This window comes from Anarrhichthys ocellatus, unplaced genomic scaffold (genome assembly GCF_004355925.1).
Source record: "Anarrhichthys ocellatus isolate YVR2014 unplaced genomic scaffold, GSC_Weel_1.0 scaffold32, whole genome shotgun sequence".
Classification (NCBI taxonomy): Eukaryota; Metazoa; Chordata; class Actinopteri; order Perciformes; family Anarhichadidae; genus Anarrhichthys; species Anarrhichthys ocellatus.
The window spans coordinates 4,596,407-4,618,621 of record NW_022280062.1 but is presented as its reverse complement, the minus strand read 5'-3'; the positions used below and the strand labels follow the sequence as shown (position 1 = coordinate 4,618,621).

At 42.9% G+C, this 22,215-nt stretch overlaps 1 protein-coding gene across 5 annotated transcripts in view; it reads left to right on the top strand.

The window, feature by feature from the left end:
- Positions 1 to 22,215, top strand: part of mtcl1 (microtubule crosslinking factor 1) — a 61,779-nt gene that overhangs the window by 14,719 nt on the left and 24,845 nt on the right. For all 5 annotated transcript variants that reach the window (XR_004213370.1, XM_031864922.1, XM_031864923.1 and 2 more), the window contains exons 4-5: positions 15,975 to 16,034; positions 16,511 to 17,893. Coding sequence is in view for 4 of the 5 variants with exons in the window: in XM_031864922.1 (XP_031720782.1) it covers positions 15,975 to 16,034; positions 16,511 to 17,893 (1,443 nt within the window). In the remaining variant the exon portion in view is untranslated. The remainder of the gene's footprint in view (positions 1 to 15,974; positions 16,035 to 16,510; positions 17,894 to 22,215) is intronic.

Here is a 22,215-nt window from a genome sequence, read left to right as displayed (position 1 = left end):
AAATAGTCAATTGTTTGCAAACATGTTAGTGGTAACTACTTTATAAGGTGATAATATGTCAGAGCTGTGTCAGCGAGCTTTTTCTGGAGTTCTTTGTGACCAAAAAAAAAAATCAACAAACGCAGCTTTATGTTTCCTACAGAGATGTGACTCGATATTGTAGAATAGGGTTTTTATCAAATAATTCGCTGCAAAGTTTGGCTGTCACTCAATTTATTTGTTTTTCTTTAAAATGTAAACAAGAAAAACGTCGTCAGAAGAGCCAATTTTTCATATAGTAAGATAGAGTAAAACAGGAAATATTTGCATTTGAAAGGCTAATAAATAGCTAATTTTCTTTTCATCTCTTCTTGTAAGTGTTTAAATTCAGATGCATTGGTGATGTTTCGTCTTTAGCCTCAGAGCTAACAGCAGCACTTCTTTAAATAAGAACGATGATGATGTGAGCACCACTTGTAAGATCTCTAAATAATCCAAACTCAGTTACATGTTCAGTGTCAACCCACGGCTCTCTGTGTCAAAAACTGTGTGTACCCCTGTTCATAGATGAGACCGCAGGGTGTGTGTGTGTGTGTGGAGTCAGTGGGGTCCACAGTCTGATGGTCTAAAAGAGTTCATTTGATGTGGCAGGGGTCAGAGGCTGCCTGAGTCACGGAGGGTTGTCACCATGTTCTGGCCAACAGCAGCATAGTGACACGGGGCTGCGTCAACAGAGGCTGTCTAGTTCAGAAGAATATTACATTCTCTGTCATGAAAAAGGAAGTAAGGAAGGAAATCTTAAACTTTTTGGTCCTGATCCGAATGCGTCTGTTGCACCAAGTATAACAAACTGTACCGGAAGCTGACAATCATAAGGAGGCTCACGCACATCCATCCATTCTCTGCAGGTTCTGATGGAGAAATGATCTGCAGAATAAGACTTCCTCATTCATAATAGAAATAGATAGCTCGTGCATTATTCAATTTATTTTTTTTGGCCAGTGAACATATTAATAAGTTGCCTCTTTACACACCAACACAAAGCCGCTTTAGAACTCACGGGGAGTCGTCGTAGAAGTCCGATATTCACTTTCCATCTGCTATCGGTCTGATGTCAAATTATCCTCTAGGGGCAGTGGACAATATTTGGTGGGTTACGTTGCTTCATCGGAATGCGAGATTAAAGTTGGAATTGAGAGACGACGTCATGCAGATAAAAAGCTTAATGTGTTCCGCCTCTTTTGCTCTCCACACGGACTGTTCACCTGCATGCAACCAAACACTGCTAAAAAGTAATAGGTCAAGACTTCTCTATAAACAGACTACATACAGAAACCACAATACTTCAGATACCAAAACCTTGGTGATTTAATGCAGAATCTGTTTTTGGAGATTAGGGTTAGGTTGCTCGCCAACCCCCAGATTCACTCTTGTTATGACTCTCATAGTGACAGTGAAACTCTTCTATGGTACCAACGTTGGTATTGAAATTTCAAAACAATACCCACACACACTAACAACAATTAAACAACTAGTTGATGTAGATCTGACTATGTTAATATTTCACCAGGCAGAACTTGTAAGATCGGTTATTTTCAACAGCAACTCAATGCTTTTAACTTCTTTCTTACAACCCAAGAGCACACAAGCTCCCCGAAAAAGCGCAGAGCCGTTTTTGGCCACGCTTGCAGTATCCCTCTATCATATTCAAAGTGCTTTATTTTGGGCAATATACTGCTCTTGGAATCAGCATGGGGAAAATCCCCTGAGCCTTTTTCTCTATAGAAGTGGATGTAGCAGCATGTATTGGGGCATACAGACTCGCGCTTCCGTTTGAAGTGAAGCATGCTCGTTATAGAAGATGGGAAGAAGTGGAAGACTGGTGATGCAGACGGACGCTGGCCCTCCCAGCTGTATTGGGTTGTATGTTACATGCAGGCATTATTCAATGATGACTTCAGCACTAAAGACAGAGGCATGTCTACACGGCTTGTTACACTCAAAGGCCGGACTTCATCTAAAGCGGTGACATCTTATCTCTCCACCTCCTCCTCTTCTTGCTCTCAATAGCCCTCTCATCTCTGTTATACTATCATACAAGTTTTTAAAATCTCTTGTCCCACCACTTTCACTTAAAGCATCATTCATGGGTCACATAAGAACTCCTATGTATGATTGTGACACTAAGGAGAGCATCATTTCAATTGCAATGATTTAAAACAAAAATGTGAGCGCTGCCGTATTTACATGTTTTGCGTAATGCAGACATGTAAAACAACTCCAACTCATTTTTAACTCATTGTTTTATGTTTTGCTGACATGAGCAGATTCTTGCTTGCTATCATCACCAGTTTTTCAATGATCTAGAATTCCTACTGCTTCCAACAGGATTTGTGTAATTCCTACCATGACTAATAAGAAAATCCTTAAAGCAGCAGTTTAGTAAATGGCATTTGATAGATGATTTTATCATGAATCTGTTCAGTGGTTTTCAAATATTAAGTTATGGAAACATTTCAATCTGATAATTCTAATTAAAGGGATTGTTCTCTTCTCTCTGCTTCCACTGAACTGAGAAAAATCTGTGAACCACCTTTTGATGTTTCATAGATCTTTATTTTTTATGAATTGCTAATGAATCAGGAGAAAAGCAGAAAATCCAGTACAGCTGAGGGAGGAAAACCTCCACAGCTTCAGAAACTCCACTTTAGCTGGTAGCTGACGCAACTACGGACACAAACGCTATGATATGATCCGCCCTCTGGTTCAGGTAACGACCCTCTAGATTACTGGGGGTCTCCGCTGCCACCTGAGCTCAGAGTTCGTTATCATTTACAACGTCCTGTGGTGGCTCGGTGGTCCTCTGGGCTTTGGTAATGACGCTGTATTTCAAATCCTTTATTGGCTCCCCTCCTACCATTTTCAAGTCACAAAAGACAGCATGTGTGCCGAGGGCCCCTCCCTCTTATTGCCAACCTATTGTGAACCGATTTGACACACACAAGGGGACAGTGAAGTACTGGGAGGCGGAAAGTGGCGCGGGGGTGAGGACGACCTCATTATCAGCCAGCTGGACAGCCCCGCCGTCCACTCAGAGCCCCCCATTCAACCCTCATCCCATCCAAGCTCCCTTCACAGATGAGGGAAACGCTCTGTTGTCTGGTTCCCATTAGTGAACAGAAGAAACATGGCAGCAGCCCACAGGGAGGGAGCGGGCTACCTCTGCAGAGTCCCAGATAGAGCGATAGAAGTTCATGATCATTATGAGGTTTTATTTATCCGTGCCTTGCTACCATAGACGCATACCTAACAATCGCATAATGAAGACTCCAGACTCTTGAAAAACAAGTTGGCTAATGCTAATTATGAATAGTAGATGATCTTAGAAATGGCTGCAGTCCCTCGCTAGAGGCTAATTACGGGCCGAAGGATAATAAGCTGTAGATAGAGGCTTAATTAAAGCCTTGAGAAGACTGTTTACAGAAACAATCAGATATAGCCGACTAAATAGGCTTATTGTGTTTTCCACTGTTACACAGGAATGAGATTTGAACCGGTGAATTCAATAGTCTGATATTTCTGATTCTATCAAGTTATTTTCTATTTGCATGTTATCTATTTTCATGACCCCTGACTTCCTTCTTATATGGGATGTCTGAAGGTCTAACAATTGAAATATGATGCATCAGGTTTTTGATCCACAGATAATACTTTATAGTTGATTACTTATTGTTGGTTTTGGTCCTTTTAATGGGATTACAAGAAAACTGTCATCAGCCATTTCCCTTCTGTCAACAGCTGACTCGGTTATGTTGTTATGATAATGTTACTGATAAGGGACTGATCACACCGAGATGCCCCACCACAGGAGCTACTGCTTCAAAATGCTTCGGCAAAGCGTGTCGGACCTAACAGTGTCTGCAATGCTGTCACTTCTGCTCGCTCACTTTCTAACTGCACCACACACATTCATTCATTCATTTGTTCAAACCTTTTATTTAAGCCTTGAAAAATCAGTGAGGTTTTCCTTATTTGCAATTATGTTGAGATGCAGAAAAGATACACAGTTAATTAAACAAATCAAAAGAGGACAACACAGTCTATCGAGGTAAAAGCCGACAATCTAGCGGCTGCAAACAATCACTCTGATTCTATCATACTGATCTATTATTTAATTTACGAGTGACACTTTAAAATGACAGTTGAAAATGTGTCAGCTCTAACACATACTGTAGTAAATCAATTGTTGGTTTATGGTCTTTTCATGGGATTCGTTAATAGTGACGAAGACATTCACTCATGTGTCACTTTGGACAAAGTTGTCTGCCATATTAAATAAATGTAAAGATTGAATAACACCATCTTTATCCTTTAAATCTCATTTGAAAGAGAAATGCTTAACCTCAGCTGCACCAACTGGTTCAAGACAGATTCCATTAATAAAAAATAGAGTTGTTGTTTTTAAATGTCTGAACCGGTGATATTTGCTATGAGAGGAACAGCATGGGAAATGTAGTGTCTCTTTCCACTTGTCATTTGTCAGCATTATTTTTGCCCGGGGGCTCCCATCAACTGCTACTTTCCAATCGTATCCGTCTGCGCTGTACATCATGATGAGAGCAGAGCGGCATTCGCCCTCGCCACATGGCTCCATCTCCGCACATGACACACCACTGGCACGCTGCCAGTCTGCCATCCCAGAATACTCGGCGGACCTGCTGCAGAGTTTGCAGGCAGATGACATGGCAGCTCTTCCCTCCTCCTTGGAAGAGGGAAGAGCCACGGTGTCATTTATAGCTTTTAGTGTTGCTCCACAAACGGGACGACTCTTGTGACACATTGAATTTTATTTTTTATAGCCGCCACTTAGAGTCATGGGTGTGAACTGTTGTTGGGAGTGCAGGCTTTTTTAGATTAGAAGAGCTTTAGATGACCTCCAGACAGCAGTGGAGTGAATGCCTTTCAGATTGTTTTTTATTGATCTTTTTTTTTGTCACTTGTTTCTCCGTTGGGAAGCATTCTGCTGAGTCCGCATTCTCCTCTAAAGCACCGTCCTGCAGCTCATTCATAGTTACACACATTCCCACCTGGGATCTGCCCACTACAGTATCCCGGCTTCACCAAGGGCTATATGTGATAACTATGCAGGGGAACCGGGCTGCTCATTCATATTCCTTGGGTTCAGAGGTGATCTAATCATTCTCTTACCTTCAGGCTATTGCTGCCACCTACATTTTAGTTATCCTCTGTCTTTTGAAGAAACAGTTTGACAAAATGCTTATTTGCTTTCTTGCTGGAGAGGTAGATAATATGATCAATATCAATCTCATAGCTGTGCGCCAAATGCAAATTACAGCCAGGATGTGATTAGTTTAGCTTAGTTTAGCATAAAGACTGGAAATGGGAATAAACGTCAAGCCAGGCTTTCTCCTAAATCTGCCTTCCAACACCTCTAGTGTAGCTATTTCTTGATGAATATCTCTGCTGGTTACCTCACCGCTATGAGGAGACACCGGGAAGTCTGTTCATCAAGAAATTGTTCCAGCAAATTGTTGTTTTTTCATTTTTATATCTCTATGGATTAAATGAATGAGATACAACATGTCGCTTGAGAGTTAGAGGTGTTGGTAGACGTATTTTTAAAGGGAGCCATGCAGGCCAACTGTTTCCCCCTACGTTCAGTCTTTATGATAAGCTAAGCTACTTGCCTCCTGGCTCAATCTCTATGTAGACATACAAATTGGTATCAATACATGACTCTTGGCAAATAAGTGTCCATAAAATCGTTTGATTCAAATATTTAAAAATAGCACACGCTGTCATGATACAGGAAGCCCCACCAGCAAACACTTATAACAGACATGATAAGAGCTGATTGGGAATACTTCTTATCTCAGGGCTGGAAATCTCAAAATGTGCTTGTTCACAGAAGTCTGTTCATTCTGCCTGACCGTCTCCTCACGTCCCTTTTAAAACAGAAATATCACTCAACACTTCCGCCTTCTGGCCTCTAGCAGTCGGGGACCTGTCTCCCAGTTAGACTCCGCCACCGGCTCCCTCACAGAGCCACTGGGGGGGGGGGGGGGTTGCCAGTTCTGCACTTATCAACCCTCCGTGTCAGCGAGACGTTTATCATGGCTGCAGCTAGCCTGTCAGTTTGCTCTTTAAAGTCACAGTATTTGATGAAATTTCCTGTCACATTCTAAAGATCTAGTTCCATTGGATAATATATTGCCTCCAGTTAGAAATCGAACAGCGGGGCAAAAGGCTTTTATATCATTCCGTAGCTTCCAGTGTTCCTTATGTTTTCAAATCTGATCATTCAGAATGTATGTTTCAGCATCAAAATGCTGTTTCCCCCCTAAGCCCTTCTAAAAAGTGTTTTTCCACATGACCTGACGTACGTTTCTGCATGATGGCGTTCTTACATATATTCTTATAGTCACTTATTTCCCTACTTTTGCAGGATTTGCCTTCTAAAACAAGTGGAAGCATTAACAAGTCATCCAGAGACAGCCAACCCTTTCATTATCTATCTTCAGTAGCTAGCTACAGCTGATAACATCTGCTTGCGACAGTTTTCATTTCAGCAGGCAACAGCTGGAAATGAGCAGCCTGCTTTTGTCTACATCTGAAATAAAATTGTTTGAAAGAATTACTGAGAATTTGAAATTTGTAAATTTGTAAATCTGCCATTGCTATCTATGCGAGAACGGAAAGCTTGACAGGCTTAGCGAACCATTAATTTAGATCTATGAAGTAAATATTAATGCAATTGTACTATTTAAAACGTAACTGTATCCATAATGCTGAATCAATTTTCTAAATCTCTGTGTTAAATAAGCCCTCGCTCCTCTTCCCGGTCCGTCGAATCTCAGGTCAGATTTTTCGATTTGCCTCAAACCATCCATTAGCCTGGCAGCCAGAGATGGGCAGCCCAGCCACGCGGTGGGACATTAATTACTGTGAGAAGAGTTCCTGCTTTTCTACTTTTCTTGTTCACAAGGCAACCGACCAGTGTAGCCTCTGACTTGAGCCAGCAGAGACATGTTTACCGTTAATTATTAGAAGTTCCAAAGCAATTATATTTGATTAATTTAGTTGTTTTCTTATACACATAGGTACTAAACATAGTCTATTAGCAGAAGAAGCATGAATAAAGAAACAAGTAAACAATAGTAAGAAATGTAAATGGTTCCCAACCTGGGGCTCGAGAGCCCTCCACAAGGCCAGAAGATAAACCAGAGGGGTCTCAATAGGATTTACAGGATAGGAAAGAAGACAGAACTGGCTTCTCATACACAAAATTCTGTATTCTTTCTGACTTTTATCTAATATTTTCTTGTTTCTTTTGAAAAAAACCTGATACTTTTTGCCTTTTCAGGCTTCTAGAAATATTAAAATAAAATGCCCTGAGGAGGAAAAATCACAATATTGACAAATGCAACGTGTGACAAGAGGTTTCAAGTAGATTCTCATTCTAAGGAGTCATATAATGCTTCATTTTAGAGTCATAACCACAGACTCTGGATAATAATCAGCCAAAAATATACAGAAGTGGCAAATATAAAGTGTTGACAGCAGAACCAGCTGCTTGTCACACTTTTCTATATGTGTTGCGTGCAGGTCACACACTCGAGGCGGATATGAGAGGGCTCTATATGTCCTCCATCGTATCGGTCTCCACCCGGTCTAATATGCTGCTATCTTGACATAGATAACAGACTCCTCACTGCCTCTCTCTTTGCTTTATTTAATCCCCTTTTTCGGCTGCTTATCATGAAAGAGTCCCAAATATGTGACTAAAGCACTGTGATACAGCGCTAGCTGTTTCTTTCCTCATCATTTGATACTTTTGCTAATATGCAGAATATGCACATTACTTTAGTGAAACACACATAAGGCAAAGCTCCAGCTAAAATTAATCTGTGTGCCATGAGGGGACCTTGAGGTGGAGCTGGTTGTAATTATACATTTCAGAGAAGCTAAACCTGCTAATGGGAGCATTCAGTCAAGTGTAGCATGGCTTCACTCCGGCCTCCTCCTCACTGTGGGATCTGCCTATTCAGCACTATGCACTCCAGGCATTTGAAAACCAGTTCGCCTGCAAGTTAATGTATCATGCATGCAACACACACCCACCCACACACACACACCCACAATGACTAATCACAAACCAGATTCACTGTTGAGCACTGAATTGTTTAGTCCTTATCCTCTAATCGAGAACATTGCTAATTATTATTAGCAGCTAATTACCGTATCCTGTTGTTTCATTTCAAATCAAGCATGAAACAACAACACTGCTCTGTTCTGTAATGGGGATTAGTAGAAAAAGACTCCTGGTGAATTTCTCACTGTTTGTTTCACCTAAATGTTCAATGTTGTGTCATTGCTTTGCTCCAGTTGGCACTTTGGCATCGTGTTTTCTGCGAGCAGCATGCCAGGCTGTCGGGTTGCTCAGGGAGATTTGTAAGGCGTGAGTGAGAGCCACAGTGACACGCCCCATAAAAGCTCTATTGTGCTGCTCTAAAATGCATGTCGGGTCTCAGACTGAGGTCAGGGGCGGCTTAGTGAAGAGGAACAGTATGGGGGTGACCCTCCGCTGCTCACACGCAACGAAAACTTTGTGGCGAGTCTTAAAACACACAAACTAGCACATTTAATATGGTTAGCAACTCTCCACCATCAGTTAGTTTCATGGTCTAACTACTGAAAGATGTCTTTCACTGTGGCCGTGATCCCCGCCTCCTCCTGTCCACATGTCAAAGTGCCCTTGAGCAAGACACTGAACCCTGAAGCTGCTCCTCAGGAGCTTTACAGCAGCCCACTCCTAAAACCCTTTGGACGGGTTAAATGCAGAGCTCAAATTGTATTACATTGTGCATTGTGTGATTGTCTGCTATCATCACAGACGATAAAAATAAAAGTCAAGTGTAAGTCTCCAACTCCTGAGAACAAACTGTCGGGCTCTTTAGCTACTAAGTGCTCCACTATGGTGCGCCGTTTACAGATGCTAAAGGGTGCGTCAGATTTCCGAAGCAGGAGGACACTGACCAAGCGCCAGTTTTTGACGAGTTGGGAGTGAGACCGAGTTGAGCTTTTAGATCATCTGCGAAGGACCTATGTAATGTCTAATTTTGGGGTGCTTTATGCCAAAGCCAATTTTCAATTTTACCAAACAAGCAACATTTTGTAATATCCTTAAATTTGATGTGTGGGAAGTTTGATGTGCAGTTTCATGCCTGGCATTCTCTCAAAACCTCTGCTCGTGCATTCATAAGCGCCATTCTTTAGATTCTAACAATAAGATTTCACATTCACCACAGAGGTGGAAAATAATCTCTGGACAGCTATTGATGTCTAGATGCAGGGGCGACGGAGGGGCCAGAGTCTGTTTACAAGATGCTCATATCCGCTGGGGATGGCCTGTCATTGGAATGACCTCAGAGAGTGCTGCATGCAAACAAAGGCACATACATAAGCTCAGTCTTGTACACACACATGCAGCAGAACTATGAAAGAGGCGCACACTGACTGCAGAAGCATAAAAACATGCACCCACACGTTATTCAACACATGTGGGAGACTGATGACTGCAATTGTACAAGCATGTGCATAAAAAACACATGTGCACACCGGCTGAGCAGCGCGCTCTACTGGATTCTTTTAATTCAGTTAGCTTTGATTGGTTGCGTGGTTACTATTTGGCTGATGAAGCATATCCAGAGACAGTATATTTAGACTGTGCAGGCTTACTGCAGGTGCTGCAAGCCAAAGATTGATCATCCTTATAAAAATAACACAGCGCCGTAAATCATGGTGTAGCAGGAGCTCTAAGAAAAGCACTTGTGTGTCAGAATGTGTCCTGGGATCGAGAAAAAATTAAATTAAATAAGAGCATGTGACAGTTCTACCCCATTCATTGAAGTGTGTGTGCAGTATTAATTAATTTATTCAAACGGATTACAGCCCAGATTGAGCGCTCATTCATCCAGATCTCACTAATATAATCTGCCTCTAAACATTTCATAGCGATTTATCTCTCTGAGCTCTCCCGCCGGGTGAGCGATATTTATTCTGTTGTGCTGGAGTCTTAGGCTCTTCTGTCAGGGCTGAGAAGGAGTTTATCTGCATCCAGTGGCCTGTCGCAGCTCCTTTTGTGCTCCACTCCCATCCCGCCAACCCTCCGTCCCGCCTCCATTTCAGTGGTCACACCACACTTATTGTTAAATCCCATTGCCAGAGCCAGACGCCGTTCTCTGCACTCTGTTACGGTCTTCGAGCAAAATCATAAATAGGCCAAGCTGTTGAGAACAGATGCTGCCGAAAATACACTCGCTGTGTTCCCATTCTTACTCATCCTCCACCCCCCAAAATATTTTCCTCCCCACATGTTTTGGGTGATGCCACTGTACGATGTCATCCAACACTTGTTCCAAAAATGCCTTACGCAAACAGGCGTGTCAGAGTACACAATATTCTCCTTTTCACCAGTTTTTGTTTATATAGTGTGATTGTAGCAGCAGTATGTGTCTGCTTTTCAGCAGCAGAGCTTCACGCTGAACTGAAGCTGAGCTTCCTGTAGCTCCTCACAGGACGCTGATTGGTCAGTGCTCTGGCTTGCCAAAACGCTTTACTTGAAGCCTGACGAGATAGATTTTTGTGCGATACTTGATCTCGTAATTCTCTTGTGAAGCCAGCTGCCGTTCAAGGTAGATTTTTGGTCTGACCCCTAAACAAACCTAAATCTTCACCATTGAATGTCTACAGTTTATCCACATCCCGTCCTTACTCTAGCTTCCATCTTAAAACCGAATCCAAATCTTAAATCGACCTCAACCTCAACTTCAATAAAATCTTAATTCTCATCTGAACCATCAACCATAATCCTCACCATAAATGAGGCCTTTGAAGATGTTTTCGGTGGCTAGAATGACCTCTCTAACTCATACTGTCTCTCAGAAGGATAGATCCAAAACAAACATACAGCCACTCCCTACATTTCAGATGTCCGTCACGGGTCACATAATGATGAAGATGTGAGGGATTGGAGGAGAGAAGAAAGGGAGGAGGGAGTGAACGAGGAGGGGACCAAGTAGAAAGGGATTCCAGAAAGGAGTCACAGGAGAGGGCCAGCGAAATACAGTCAGTCAGTCAGTCAGGGCCCACAGCGCCCGGTTCATTCAGTCCCAGCAGGGTAACGACTGTGTAACTACGATCCACTAATCCTGCAGGCTGGCAGAGACCCAGGGGAGTAAAACCAGCTGCACCAGTACAACAGCCAGCTCCCACACCAGCTTGAGCCGCTTGCTAAACCTGCATGACTGACTGCCAGTAACCCGTGCTAACAGTGCACTGGGATGAAGAGAGATGCCTGTGTGCTTTCTTTGGTGTGCGTGAGTGCAATTGTGCGTTAAAGTGGAAGAAATACAGTCACACAAAGAACAGTGAAAGGTGTGTCCGTGTGTGTTGCAGATCAGTTCTTAATTATAGAGAATAGATATTTGACATTTTGCCCAATCAGTTAAACATCAATATTTAAAAAAAAAAAAGATTGACAAATCGATTCAGCACTTCACAACAACTCAATGTTATCACATGTCTTGTATTCAAATGAATTATCTAAAGTGAAATGTATGTGATGCAATGTATTAGTTAACTGCAGTTTATTCAATTGTACATTAGTTTGATTAGTTTTATTATGCATACATTTACTATATTTGGATAAATATAGATGTTGAAAAATATCCTTGTCAGTATTGTGATATTGATTCCTGTGAACTGCTCTGATTTTACCCGTCAAAGTCTGTTTACAGGTCTTTGGGGAGTACTAATGCATATGTGAAAAAAATAATGTTCACAAAATCTGATGAATGTCCTCAAGTGATGTCACTTCAGTCAGCGTCAGTTGGTGGTGAGGACTTTGAAGAAGTTTGAAAATGAATTTTAAAAAGTCTGTTGCTTTTGGTGAGTTGTGCCTGAGCCCGCTCCTCTTCTCCGCTTGAGATTAGCAACTCAAGGCTACATTAGCTGCTACTAACATAACACACCCGAATCTCTGACTGAGCTGTCGGCGGTCAAGTTGCGTTGTTGGTGATGTGATTCGATTTTTTTTTTTCCAGCTGTACCTTTTTTACTGAGTCTTACAGTGTTATAGGAGTGTGATGCTCAATCTGTGGAGTTCTCTTTTAAGGGCATTGAAGAAAAAGGAAGGAATAATAACCATACAATAGGCGTCAAAAACCAATGTCAGAGAGTCGACTGAGGAGGAGGCTGAGGTTTAGTGTTTAGCTTTAAAGCCCTTCAGTATGGAGAGATACACCATCTGTTAGACGGATTAAACCTGTCCTCCTTGCACCTACAACCTCTCTGTTACACTTCTGTATCTCATATTTCATTGTTTATGTGACCCCACTTTGTGAAATGCTAATCTTATTGATAATACCCTGTGATTAGGACTGTGGATGTATGAGTGGGTTTCTCTTCTAAAACTCAAATCTGCTCGCTCTAGCGTGCATTTATATTATTTCCCAGAAGCATTGCTGACGGTTGTAGCAGCTTGCTGATAAAGTAACATGTCCAATCGAAGTGTCTAACTGTATCTATAACAGATGCTCCAGCTATAGATAAACTAATGCTCATTAGGAGAGAACATGATATACTCGTCGTACAAGCAGCTTCAGTCGTGAGGTTGTGTTCTGCTTTCAAACATATTCAAGGATTCTGTGTGTCTCCCTGAATGTTTTCTAAAAACAACAAAAAGGGTCGACAGCAGACGTAATTAATAACAAAACATTAAGAAGGTAGCTTTTATGAGCTCTGTCATTCTTCAAAGAATTTATCACATTACATCTCGTGAAATTGTAGCTTTGATACTATTTTAACTGACAGGTAGGTAATTGTCTCAGACAAAGTATTTGATTAGTGTTATGTATTCTCTGATCTCACAGTTCTGAGCCTCAGATTGACTTCTGTACACAGTAAACAGGGATCCCTGCCTTGTGGCAGTCTGGGGTTGTGAGGAGCTTTGCACAAGATGTCGTCTAATCCGCTGTCTCCCCTGAGAGATTAGCTTTGTCACCAGGGCTGGGAATTAAACCACGACTGGTGTTGGAGATACTGACACAGACACAAAGCTGAGACTGGACCAGAAGGGGGGGGGGGGGGGGGGGGAGGGGAGCGAGCCGGGACGGACGGGTGAGGATTCACACGTTTAATGTAGCCGTCAAATAAATAACTGGAGTAAAGTGTGAATTACGGTCTGTCGTCATCAAAAAAACAGAACAATTCTAGTCTTGGAGATGATTCACGAGGCTGAAGAGGGTGATATGAACTAATCCGTGCATTGGTGCTTGCCATGAGGTACACAATAACAACGTGTCATCACTCCCATTTCATTCATTCTGACATGTAACTGTTTGGCAAAGTTACAAGTTAAATATGGTAATAAACAAATCTGCTTATTTTCCTTTTGAAAGTTAAAAATCAGAGAGTTGGTGCCATGATGCGATCTAACAACATGTCGAACACATCATGTAATTGTTGCGAGCCAAGTGTTACCCCAAAAAAAAAGGCATGTGCTATCAGCCTTTCTGCATTCAGCTCACAGTGAGTTGCTGCCTTTGAATAAACCAGCACAGAAGTTGAGTTTGGATCGGACCCAGAAACTCTTAAAGTGATGCCAACAAGAGGGAAGCTTGACCCTCTTCTGTGTTTTCAACAGTAACATGTTGCTGAAAGACAAATTAGAAAATATTGATCAGAAAACTCTCCCAAGCAGAGAACTTGTTTTGAGCAGCAAAAGAAAGCTGCCTTCAGTGCTTCAGGAAGGTAAAATGTGTCACAGAACTGGGTTTTAGAAGACACATATCTCTTTCTGTAGCGATGGCCTTCCACCATATGGTTATGTCCATGTTTTGGTGCTGTTTCTAAGTGGGCGCTCCCTTTCTGTCGCAGATCCAGCGACTGAGTCAAGGTCTGTCCCTGCTCCGGGCAAAACAGGTTCACCCTCACACTTTCCAGCCGTCTGGCCATGGATGATTCACACTGTCCTACTGGTCTATTTTGGCTGGCAACAGAGCGAATGGTTTGCTTTGTACAAGGCCTAAAAATGAGAGAGAAGTAGAAGAAGACCATTGTATCTTTAGACAGCAGCAGCTGAAAAGCTGATGAACAATATTCTGTTCACTGAGCTTTTAATTGGGTAAAATTCAGTTCTATTTAAAATACTTAATCATCAAGTGGTAAAACACACACAAAACAATACTTTTGAAGACGTCACCTTGTCTCACTTGTTTTTCTTCTTTTTTTTTTTACTGTCGTCTCAAAGGGGACAAATCATGAAAAACTCACTTTTTCTACCAACCCACAAACTGTGAGAAGAGACAACCCAGTCATTTTTTTTTTTCGTGGACTTCCTAGATTAGAAAACGTGATTCAACAACACCTTCAGATTTGGCTCCTCTTCCTATTTCACATGTAGCCTCATTATAATATACCGACCCCCATCTGAGTATCTCCCCCCACGGATTGAGAACTACCTTTGCAGAGGTGCACTATATTTTTCTCACAAGACAATCAGAGCAGACTGGGCTTTTTTGTGAGGTGGGGCTTAAAGAGACAGTCGCTAAAATGGAGCGTTTCTGACGGAGGGTGAATACAGGTATATTCAGACAAACAGTAGGAGAAAAATAATGCGTTTTTGAATATTTACACATGTAAACATGTTCTAATAGAAACCCAAAGTGAGAGAGCCTGAAAATGAGCATGATATTGATTAGTACATTGAAATATGATTGTGACCCTGAGATTAGAAAATATTAATGTCAAGTCATGCCCCCTACAGAAGAGCCTGGCTTAACTGATCGTCAGGACCTTTAAATAACTCCGACAGGGCAGCAATCTGTTCCTGGAAAAAGGTTCACACTTGAAAGCTCTACAGTCTGCATTTGGAGAGGGGGATCTCTCCCTCTCCCTCTCTCTCCTCTCTTCAATTCCTCTCTCCTTTCCTTTCTCTCATCTTGCCGCTGTCTTGTGAAACCGCAGCCGATGGTGAGAGAAAGTGCGCAGACTTGATCAAATTGAATGATTTTATTAGTCGCTAAGACTAAGCCGGTGTGCAGAGGACCCTGTTTTATCCGGGCTTTGCGTGCGGTGCCTAGTGCAGTATTAGCTACAGGACAGACTTCCCCACTGGACAGGCAGATGCTTTCCCCCCAGAGCGTTGTAGAAGCACCATGTGTCACTGAATCTGAGCCGGGATAAGACGTCTGTCACACTGAGCTCTGAATGGGATCTAAAGCACCCTGGTGCATCATACATACACAAAAAAAAAAGAAATACACGACAAAACATGGTCTTAAGGCTGAGCAGAATTGTCTGGCTGACAATTTACAATTCAACATGTAAATCACTCATAGTGTTCATCCACTCTGCCCCTCCACTCGCTGTAAGACTGACATGGTAACCAGATGTTGGCCTGTGATATCGGCTATTACCATTACTACATGCATGAGTCGGACAGTAATTATGTCATGTGATCTTCAGTCTGTATTAGAGTAAATAGACTTAGACTTAGCTTTGACCTGATGCTGGAAATGTTATGTAAGAAATCCCCGTAGATTAATGTTCTTCTGGCCTTTTGCAGAGTCTGCTTCATATTCGGGGAGTTGGTGCAAATGCTGTCAAATATATTTGTTCCGATGCATTGGTGTTATGCGGTACCATCATCATTACTGTGATTGAGAGTTATTGCGCATGTCTGTATAAACGCTGGCATTGTGATTTATGGAAATCTCAATAGGATCCTAAAACTGCAGAGATGCTCACTATTGGATTCACAAATCCTCATTTATTGCTTTCATAGGTGTGCCGTGTGTTGGTTTATATAACTTTCTGTTTCCCTCTAGCAGCACCACTGAATGCTGGAGAATATTTCAATAATGTTATACATGATTACATGTCTTACATCCTTCTTCCTTGTCGTTTTACAGACTGCACTGAGGAGACGAGGAAGCAGGGAAACATTTAAAGACAAGAAATCCACGAGTCAGGTAAAAATCAATTCTAAAAACATTATTCATTGAATTCCCTCGGAATTCCCTATCATGAAATATTGTATGCTATAGGCATAAAAGGATAAGCTTGTTGATATTCTATATTTTTCTTAGTGTCAACAAATCCCCTGAAAACAATAATAATAAGTACTGGCTGTGTAGCCAAACCTCTACAGTATATATATATATATATATATATATATATACTGTATACACCACACTGTTGCACTGGGTTACATGTCCCTTCATTACTAAGGAAACTATGGTTTATGTTGACACAATCTCGCATACGCTGTCCTGCTGCTGTAAATTTGTCAGATTAATCCACCGCTGAAAATAGTCCCCAACAAACGCACCATTTACTCCTGTACAGTGCCCAGCTGTTTGTTAACAATGAAAAAGTTATAAAATATGACCAACTTTATCCCTTCAAGTTTTTAATTGTGACATCCTCATCCCTATCACCTTGCTAGGAGGACAGTGCAGACCTCAGGTGCCAGCTCCAGTTTTCCAAAGAGGAGTCCGGCCTAATGAGAAAAAAGATGGCGAAGCTGGGTCGGGAGAAAGACGAACTGGAGCAGGAGCTGCAGAAGTACAAGTCAGTTTACGGGGACGTGGACAGTCCCCTTGCTCTGGCCGAGTGCTCGGGTGGGGGTCCTCACACCACTCGGGAGGCTGAGCTGAGATTACGACTCAAGCTGGTGGAGGAGGAGGCTAACATCCTGGGCAGGAAGATTGTGGAGCTGGAAGTGGAGAACCGCAGCCTGCGGGCGGAAAACGAAGACGTTCGCTGTCAGTATGAAAGAGACTGCTTTGGGCGGGAACCATTCTCCAGCATGCCCTCGTCGCCTTACGGCGGTGACGCGCTGGATTCGGCAAGTGAGCTACGTCGCCATCTGCAATTTGTGGAGGAGGAGGCTGAGCTGCTGCGCCGCTCCATCTCAGAGATTGAGGACCACAACCGGCAGCTGACATCTGAACTCAATCGCTTCAAGTTCGGCCCCAGCAGCAGCTCTGTTGGCGAGGAGGGCAGTGAGGGAGGCCTGTTTAAACCTGGTAATGGGGGGAACGGCAACAGCTCCAGCGGTGGGTTGATGATGGAGGAGCTTAAATCAGCTAGGATGCAGATCAATGAGCTGAGTGGAAAGGTGATGAAGCTGCAGTACGAGAACCGAGTCCTCGTGTCCAATGTCCAGCGCTGTGACCTGGCTGCACACCTGGGCCTGCGCACCGGCAGCCCTCGAGACAGCGACGCAGAGAGTGATGCAGGCCGGCGAGAAGCAGCTGAGGAAGAGGAGGCAGGGCGTCTTCTTCTCCTCCACCCCAAGAGAGAAGGGCCCATCGGGGGCGAGAGTGACTCCGAAGACCTGTTTGAGAAAACCGCAACCACCTCAGGGTTCGGAAGCATCAAACCGTCAGATGGCAGTGAGCTCAGCGCCACTGAACTGGCCAACCGCAGGAGAGAAGAACGTGAGTCATTCTCCAACGTGAAACGCGAGGCGGATAGGCTCGGGAAGACGGTGGACCGTCTGATCACGGACACAGACAGTCTGATCTTTGAGGGCAGGCTGCTGGTGACGACGGGAGAGATCCTGGAAGGAGGGGAGTCGTCTGGATCCAAACCAGACACCCAAGTCCTGGACACCATCAACACTCGCATGAAGGCTTTCCGCACTGAGCTGCACATCTTCATGGAGAAGCTGGACCATGTGGGGGAGGGGCTGAGAGAAAGGACAGACGATCTGTCACCCATGCCAAACCTCACAGAGTCCAGCAGCTTCCTGTCCACAGTCACCTCCATGTCCCGTGACTCTCCCATTGGCACCTTTGGAAGAGACCTGGTTACAGACTTCCAGGTAAGTTCAAGGGATGGACTTCTTGTGGCCTTTTCTGCTGTTTAAAGGGGACATCCCTCAGTACATTAAGAGGTTTTCTTTCTGTGGCTGCTTGGTTCTTTTGCACAAAGAGAAATGACAATATATCAATAATTAAGGGAAGGCCTGTCAGCCAGTATGACAGTTAGCGATGATGAGGAAAAAGTCAATACTTTAGATTATGCAAACAGGATCTTCTTTTAAAATCTTGCATAAGAACATTGTTATGCATCCAACCTCAAAAGCAACCCTTCAGATTGTCCAAGCAATATCACGGAGACAAGACAATAATGCAACTAATGGCTTCATTGCTTTAAAACAGCAATAGACAAAATTCTTTGGTCTGCAAAATCCTGTCAAATAACAGACAGCCACGAGTAAACCCACTGGTGTATTTGTAAATGTGAGACTTCATTTAGGTTTGGTAGGTAATGGTAATGGCCTAAGTGTGCAGTCATTAGTACAGCATTTAAGGCCAAAGTAAACTAAATAAGATCCTCGGTCAAAACTGTGTGCAAAAACACAGCTCTAATTAAAGACAGTGGCAGCGCCGTCCATCTGTAGCAGGACACACACTATCCACAGCCATGCCTGTCAATGTGAATCTCATTAAGTTGTAGGCAAACATAGCTTTTAGGATAGGTTCGGATTCTTTCAAGTCTATCTGTATACAATATGTATATGCCAGTAATATGTTGAGAGAAATAGGGGAGAAAATGCAGGTGTTGTATAAAGACTTTAGTGTCTCCAGAGGGAGCTGTGTGAAGTCCGATAAGCTTGCTTGGTGCTGAAGACTCCAAGTTTTAAAATGTGTTGGTGTGGAGTTAAAAAAGAAGGGAGATTACCAGATCACTGCAGCTCCTCATCTCTGCTTCAGGCGAGCAGCTCGAGGCTACATTAGCCACTAGCTTAAGGTTGAGGTTGAGTTGCTTTGTTGGTAATGTAGGCGCCAGGTTTTGACAAGGAGGAAGAATGCATGGAATAGAAAAGACGAGGGATCTCATCTGTTGCATTGATTTTAATCTCTCTCTCTTGTTTTTTTTTTACTTTTTTATGGCAAGTCTGGTTATGTTACAGGAGTGCAATGCTAATTTTAATATCAGACAAAGCTAATATGAGGCTTAATCATTTTAGTTGACCAAATGTGTGCGCTTTCCAAGATGTGTGACTTAATCTGTTATACTCAGACTGCTGAAGCCTCACATCAACCCTGACTCAATTTTAAAAAATGCTTTTTTGCACAGAGCGAGGACAGTGGATTTTGTCCCCCGTTTCTTACTGTACAATGGAGTCGCGCTACAACAGGTGCGGAGTTGTTGCTTGTCAAATGAGAACACCGGTGTCCCAAGGCGAGATCAGGGAGGACAGAAACCTCCCGTGGAGCAGAAGAGCACAAGCTCGCTTGATCTTGATTTTCAGCAATTAATACAGACGGTGAAATCTGGGCCTCATGATTCTTCTCACTGATTGGGTTTGAAGCAGGAGTTGTCACAATAGTCACCAGGGAGATATCTAGCTTAAACGATGCCGGTTTTTGATTCTCCAGTGTTGGCTTTTCCTATAATTGTGAAGCAGAATTCACCAAGCGTTGGATTGGTCACCCACTTACAGAGGAAGCGATCTGGGATTAGAGCATCATGAGACTGATGAGGTGTGATAGGCTTGAAAACATCCGAACCTTTAATTTAAAGCCCCAAGTAGAAATATTGAGAGGCGTCCAGTGCCAGAACAGGGTGACTTAGCAGCACCCCCGCTCCGACATGAGCCACCCAGCTCTACCACGCTGGCATTACCGCCACCCCTCCCCCGACCCACCATCGCTTGCTGCTGCCACATTCACATCTGCATCTCCATGCACATCGTCATAGCCAGCAGCCCTGCCTGCCTCCTTCTCCCTGCACTCACTGTCAGCAGCCGCCCTGCTTCCAGTCAGCCAGGGCACATGGGAGGGTGCTTAGGAAGGGTGCTCGAGAGGGTGCTTGGTATGAATGGAGTACTCCAGGAGTTATGGCAGCTTCTTCCATTTGGCTTGATTCAAAGCCTTTTCCTGTTGCATGCATGAGGAAGTTAAGTAATGTTTCTCTCTCTGCAGCTCTGCTACACCATGCTATCATTTGTGTGACTCATTATGACGCACAAATGGTGTAGCTATTATGTTTAAACCACAGATCATCACACACGCACAGACACGTGGGACTGGTTACTCCATGGTGTTGCTAAGGAGACGAACCATAAAAATGTGTGCACTGTCTAAAACAACCTCTGTTGAATAAGAAAACAGAGTTGCATGGCGCTGCAGTGTGAGTCGCCTGTGGAAGAACCCCGCTGGCTGTCACCCTGCTTTATGTTCTTGTTTTATTGCAGCTTAGCGTTAGTCAACATGTCAACACACTGTGTACCAAAGCAGGTTCATTATCTCTGTGCTGCATGATCAGGCAGAGGCATCTTGGGTGTGTTTTCCAATCAGTCGTATTGGAATAAAACAAATGTCTCCTCAAACATTTCTCACTTCAAGAACCTTAATCCACTTTGTAGCGATAATGGAGGGAAGCCTCCTCCATTGCTGATTCTATCCAATGATTTGTTTATGCTTCGCTCCTTTGCGTGTACGGCTCTCTGGTTAGTCTGGATGAAGCTGGGTGGTTTCTTCGAAGCTCACCACTGTACTAATAACTCGCACCTGTTCAAATCAAAAAGGCCTTGAGTCCATTGAGAGTTGTTGAAGGTAAACAAAGATGTAGAGCAGTGGAGTTTGAAATGGAGTGGATTAAGAGCATAAATAGTCACTGCAGCAAAGAGTAGGTAAATATAATCCATGAAAAAAAAAAAAATCTCCAGAAGATTCACCAGAGAAAATAAATTGAGCTGTTTTCTCTCTGTTATTATCTGAGAGTCCTGTCATTTATTATATTTATCTCATAATAACAAGAGCCGTATGTCATAACTACAAGATTTTTATCTCATAATTATCTTGTAAATTATTATGTTATGTAATGATTTCTTGTAAGTATGACTTTAGTATCTCGGATGTGGATCTTAAGATAACCAAAGTATCCTGCAGTTTCAATCTTTATAATGATGTTTTAGTACCAAGATCATCAAGTAAAATTTGTATCTTGTGATGAGAGCTTTACCAGACAATTATGTGATAAAAGTATAGATATGAGATGAAAGTTTATCATAAGTTACAAGATGCCGATCGTGAAGAAACCAAAGAATCTTGCACACTTATTACAAGATTTGTATTTCATAATTATCTTCTAAGTATTAGAAATGTTTTCTCTTATGTATCTCATAATCATGACAAAACTACTTTGACTCACTTTATTTTTTTATTGAATTATTATAAAATTACCAATGATTCGATACTCAGCCCATCAGGTTATTATAGATAATAATGAGATAAAAATGTAAATACGAGACAATAGTTTCAAGATATGGAAGTCACAACTTTGAGAATATGTCTGAATGTTGCACACTGATGTAGATAGCTTTATGTCACAATAGCATCAAGTTCCTGCTAGCTCGGAAGAATCCTCACTCACAGTCATATAACCATGGCCCTGTCTTAATCCTTGACTGAAGCCTCAAATGCCTCCAGTGTATTTTAAATGCTGTATTGTCTGTAAACAATGTGCATCATACAGGCTCAAGATGCAACTTTCCTTAGCTGACTGCTTCTACAACACACACGGCTGTGCACAGGCATGTGTTGGAAACCTTTAGCGTGCTAGCTCTCGCTCTGCAGTTTGTTGTGGTATCTCTCAGCTGTTGGTTTGGACTCATGTATCCCTCATTGCATGCGCTTCATAACAAGTGTTTTGCATTCTTTTCCCCCCCGATTCCCTCTCTTTGTTCCTCTTGTGTTCCCGCCAGATATTTCAGCCCATGATTTTGTTCATCCTCATTCTCGTTCTCTTCTCATCTCTCTCATACGCCGTCATCTTTAAGTTGGTCCTTCTCTTTGCGCTTTTCTTCGTACTCTAGTCCGTTTGTTCTTCTCCACATCGTGTAGTCTGTTCATTTTCCCCCTTCAGTTTATATTCTTTACCCATTTTCTGTTTTGTTTTTGTTTATTTTCCCCGCCCGCTCTTTTCCCGCTCATCCTCTTACTCCGTTTGTTGTCTTCTCTCTGTTTTGTCCACAATCCACCTCACACATCTCCCCCAATACCACCACCACTATCCTGCACCTGTCCCCCATCCCCCTAACCCCTCACACCCACCGTCCACAACCCCCTTCCCTTCCCTCCCCGTCCCTTCCCTCCCCTCCCCTCCCCTCCCCTCCCCCACCCCACGTCACTC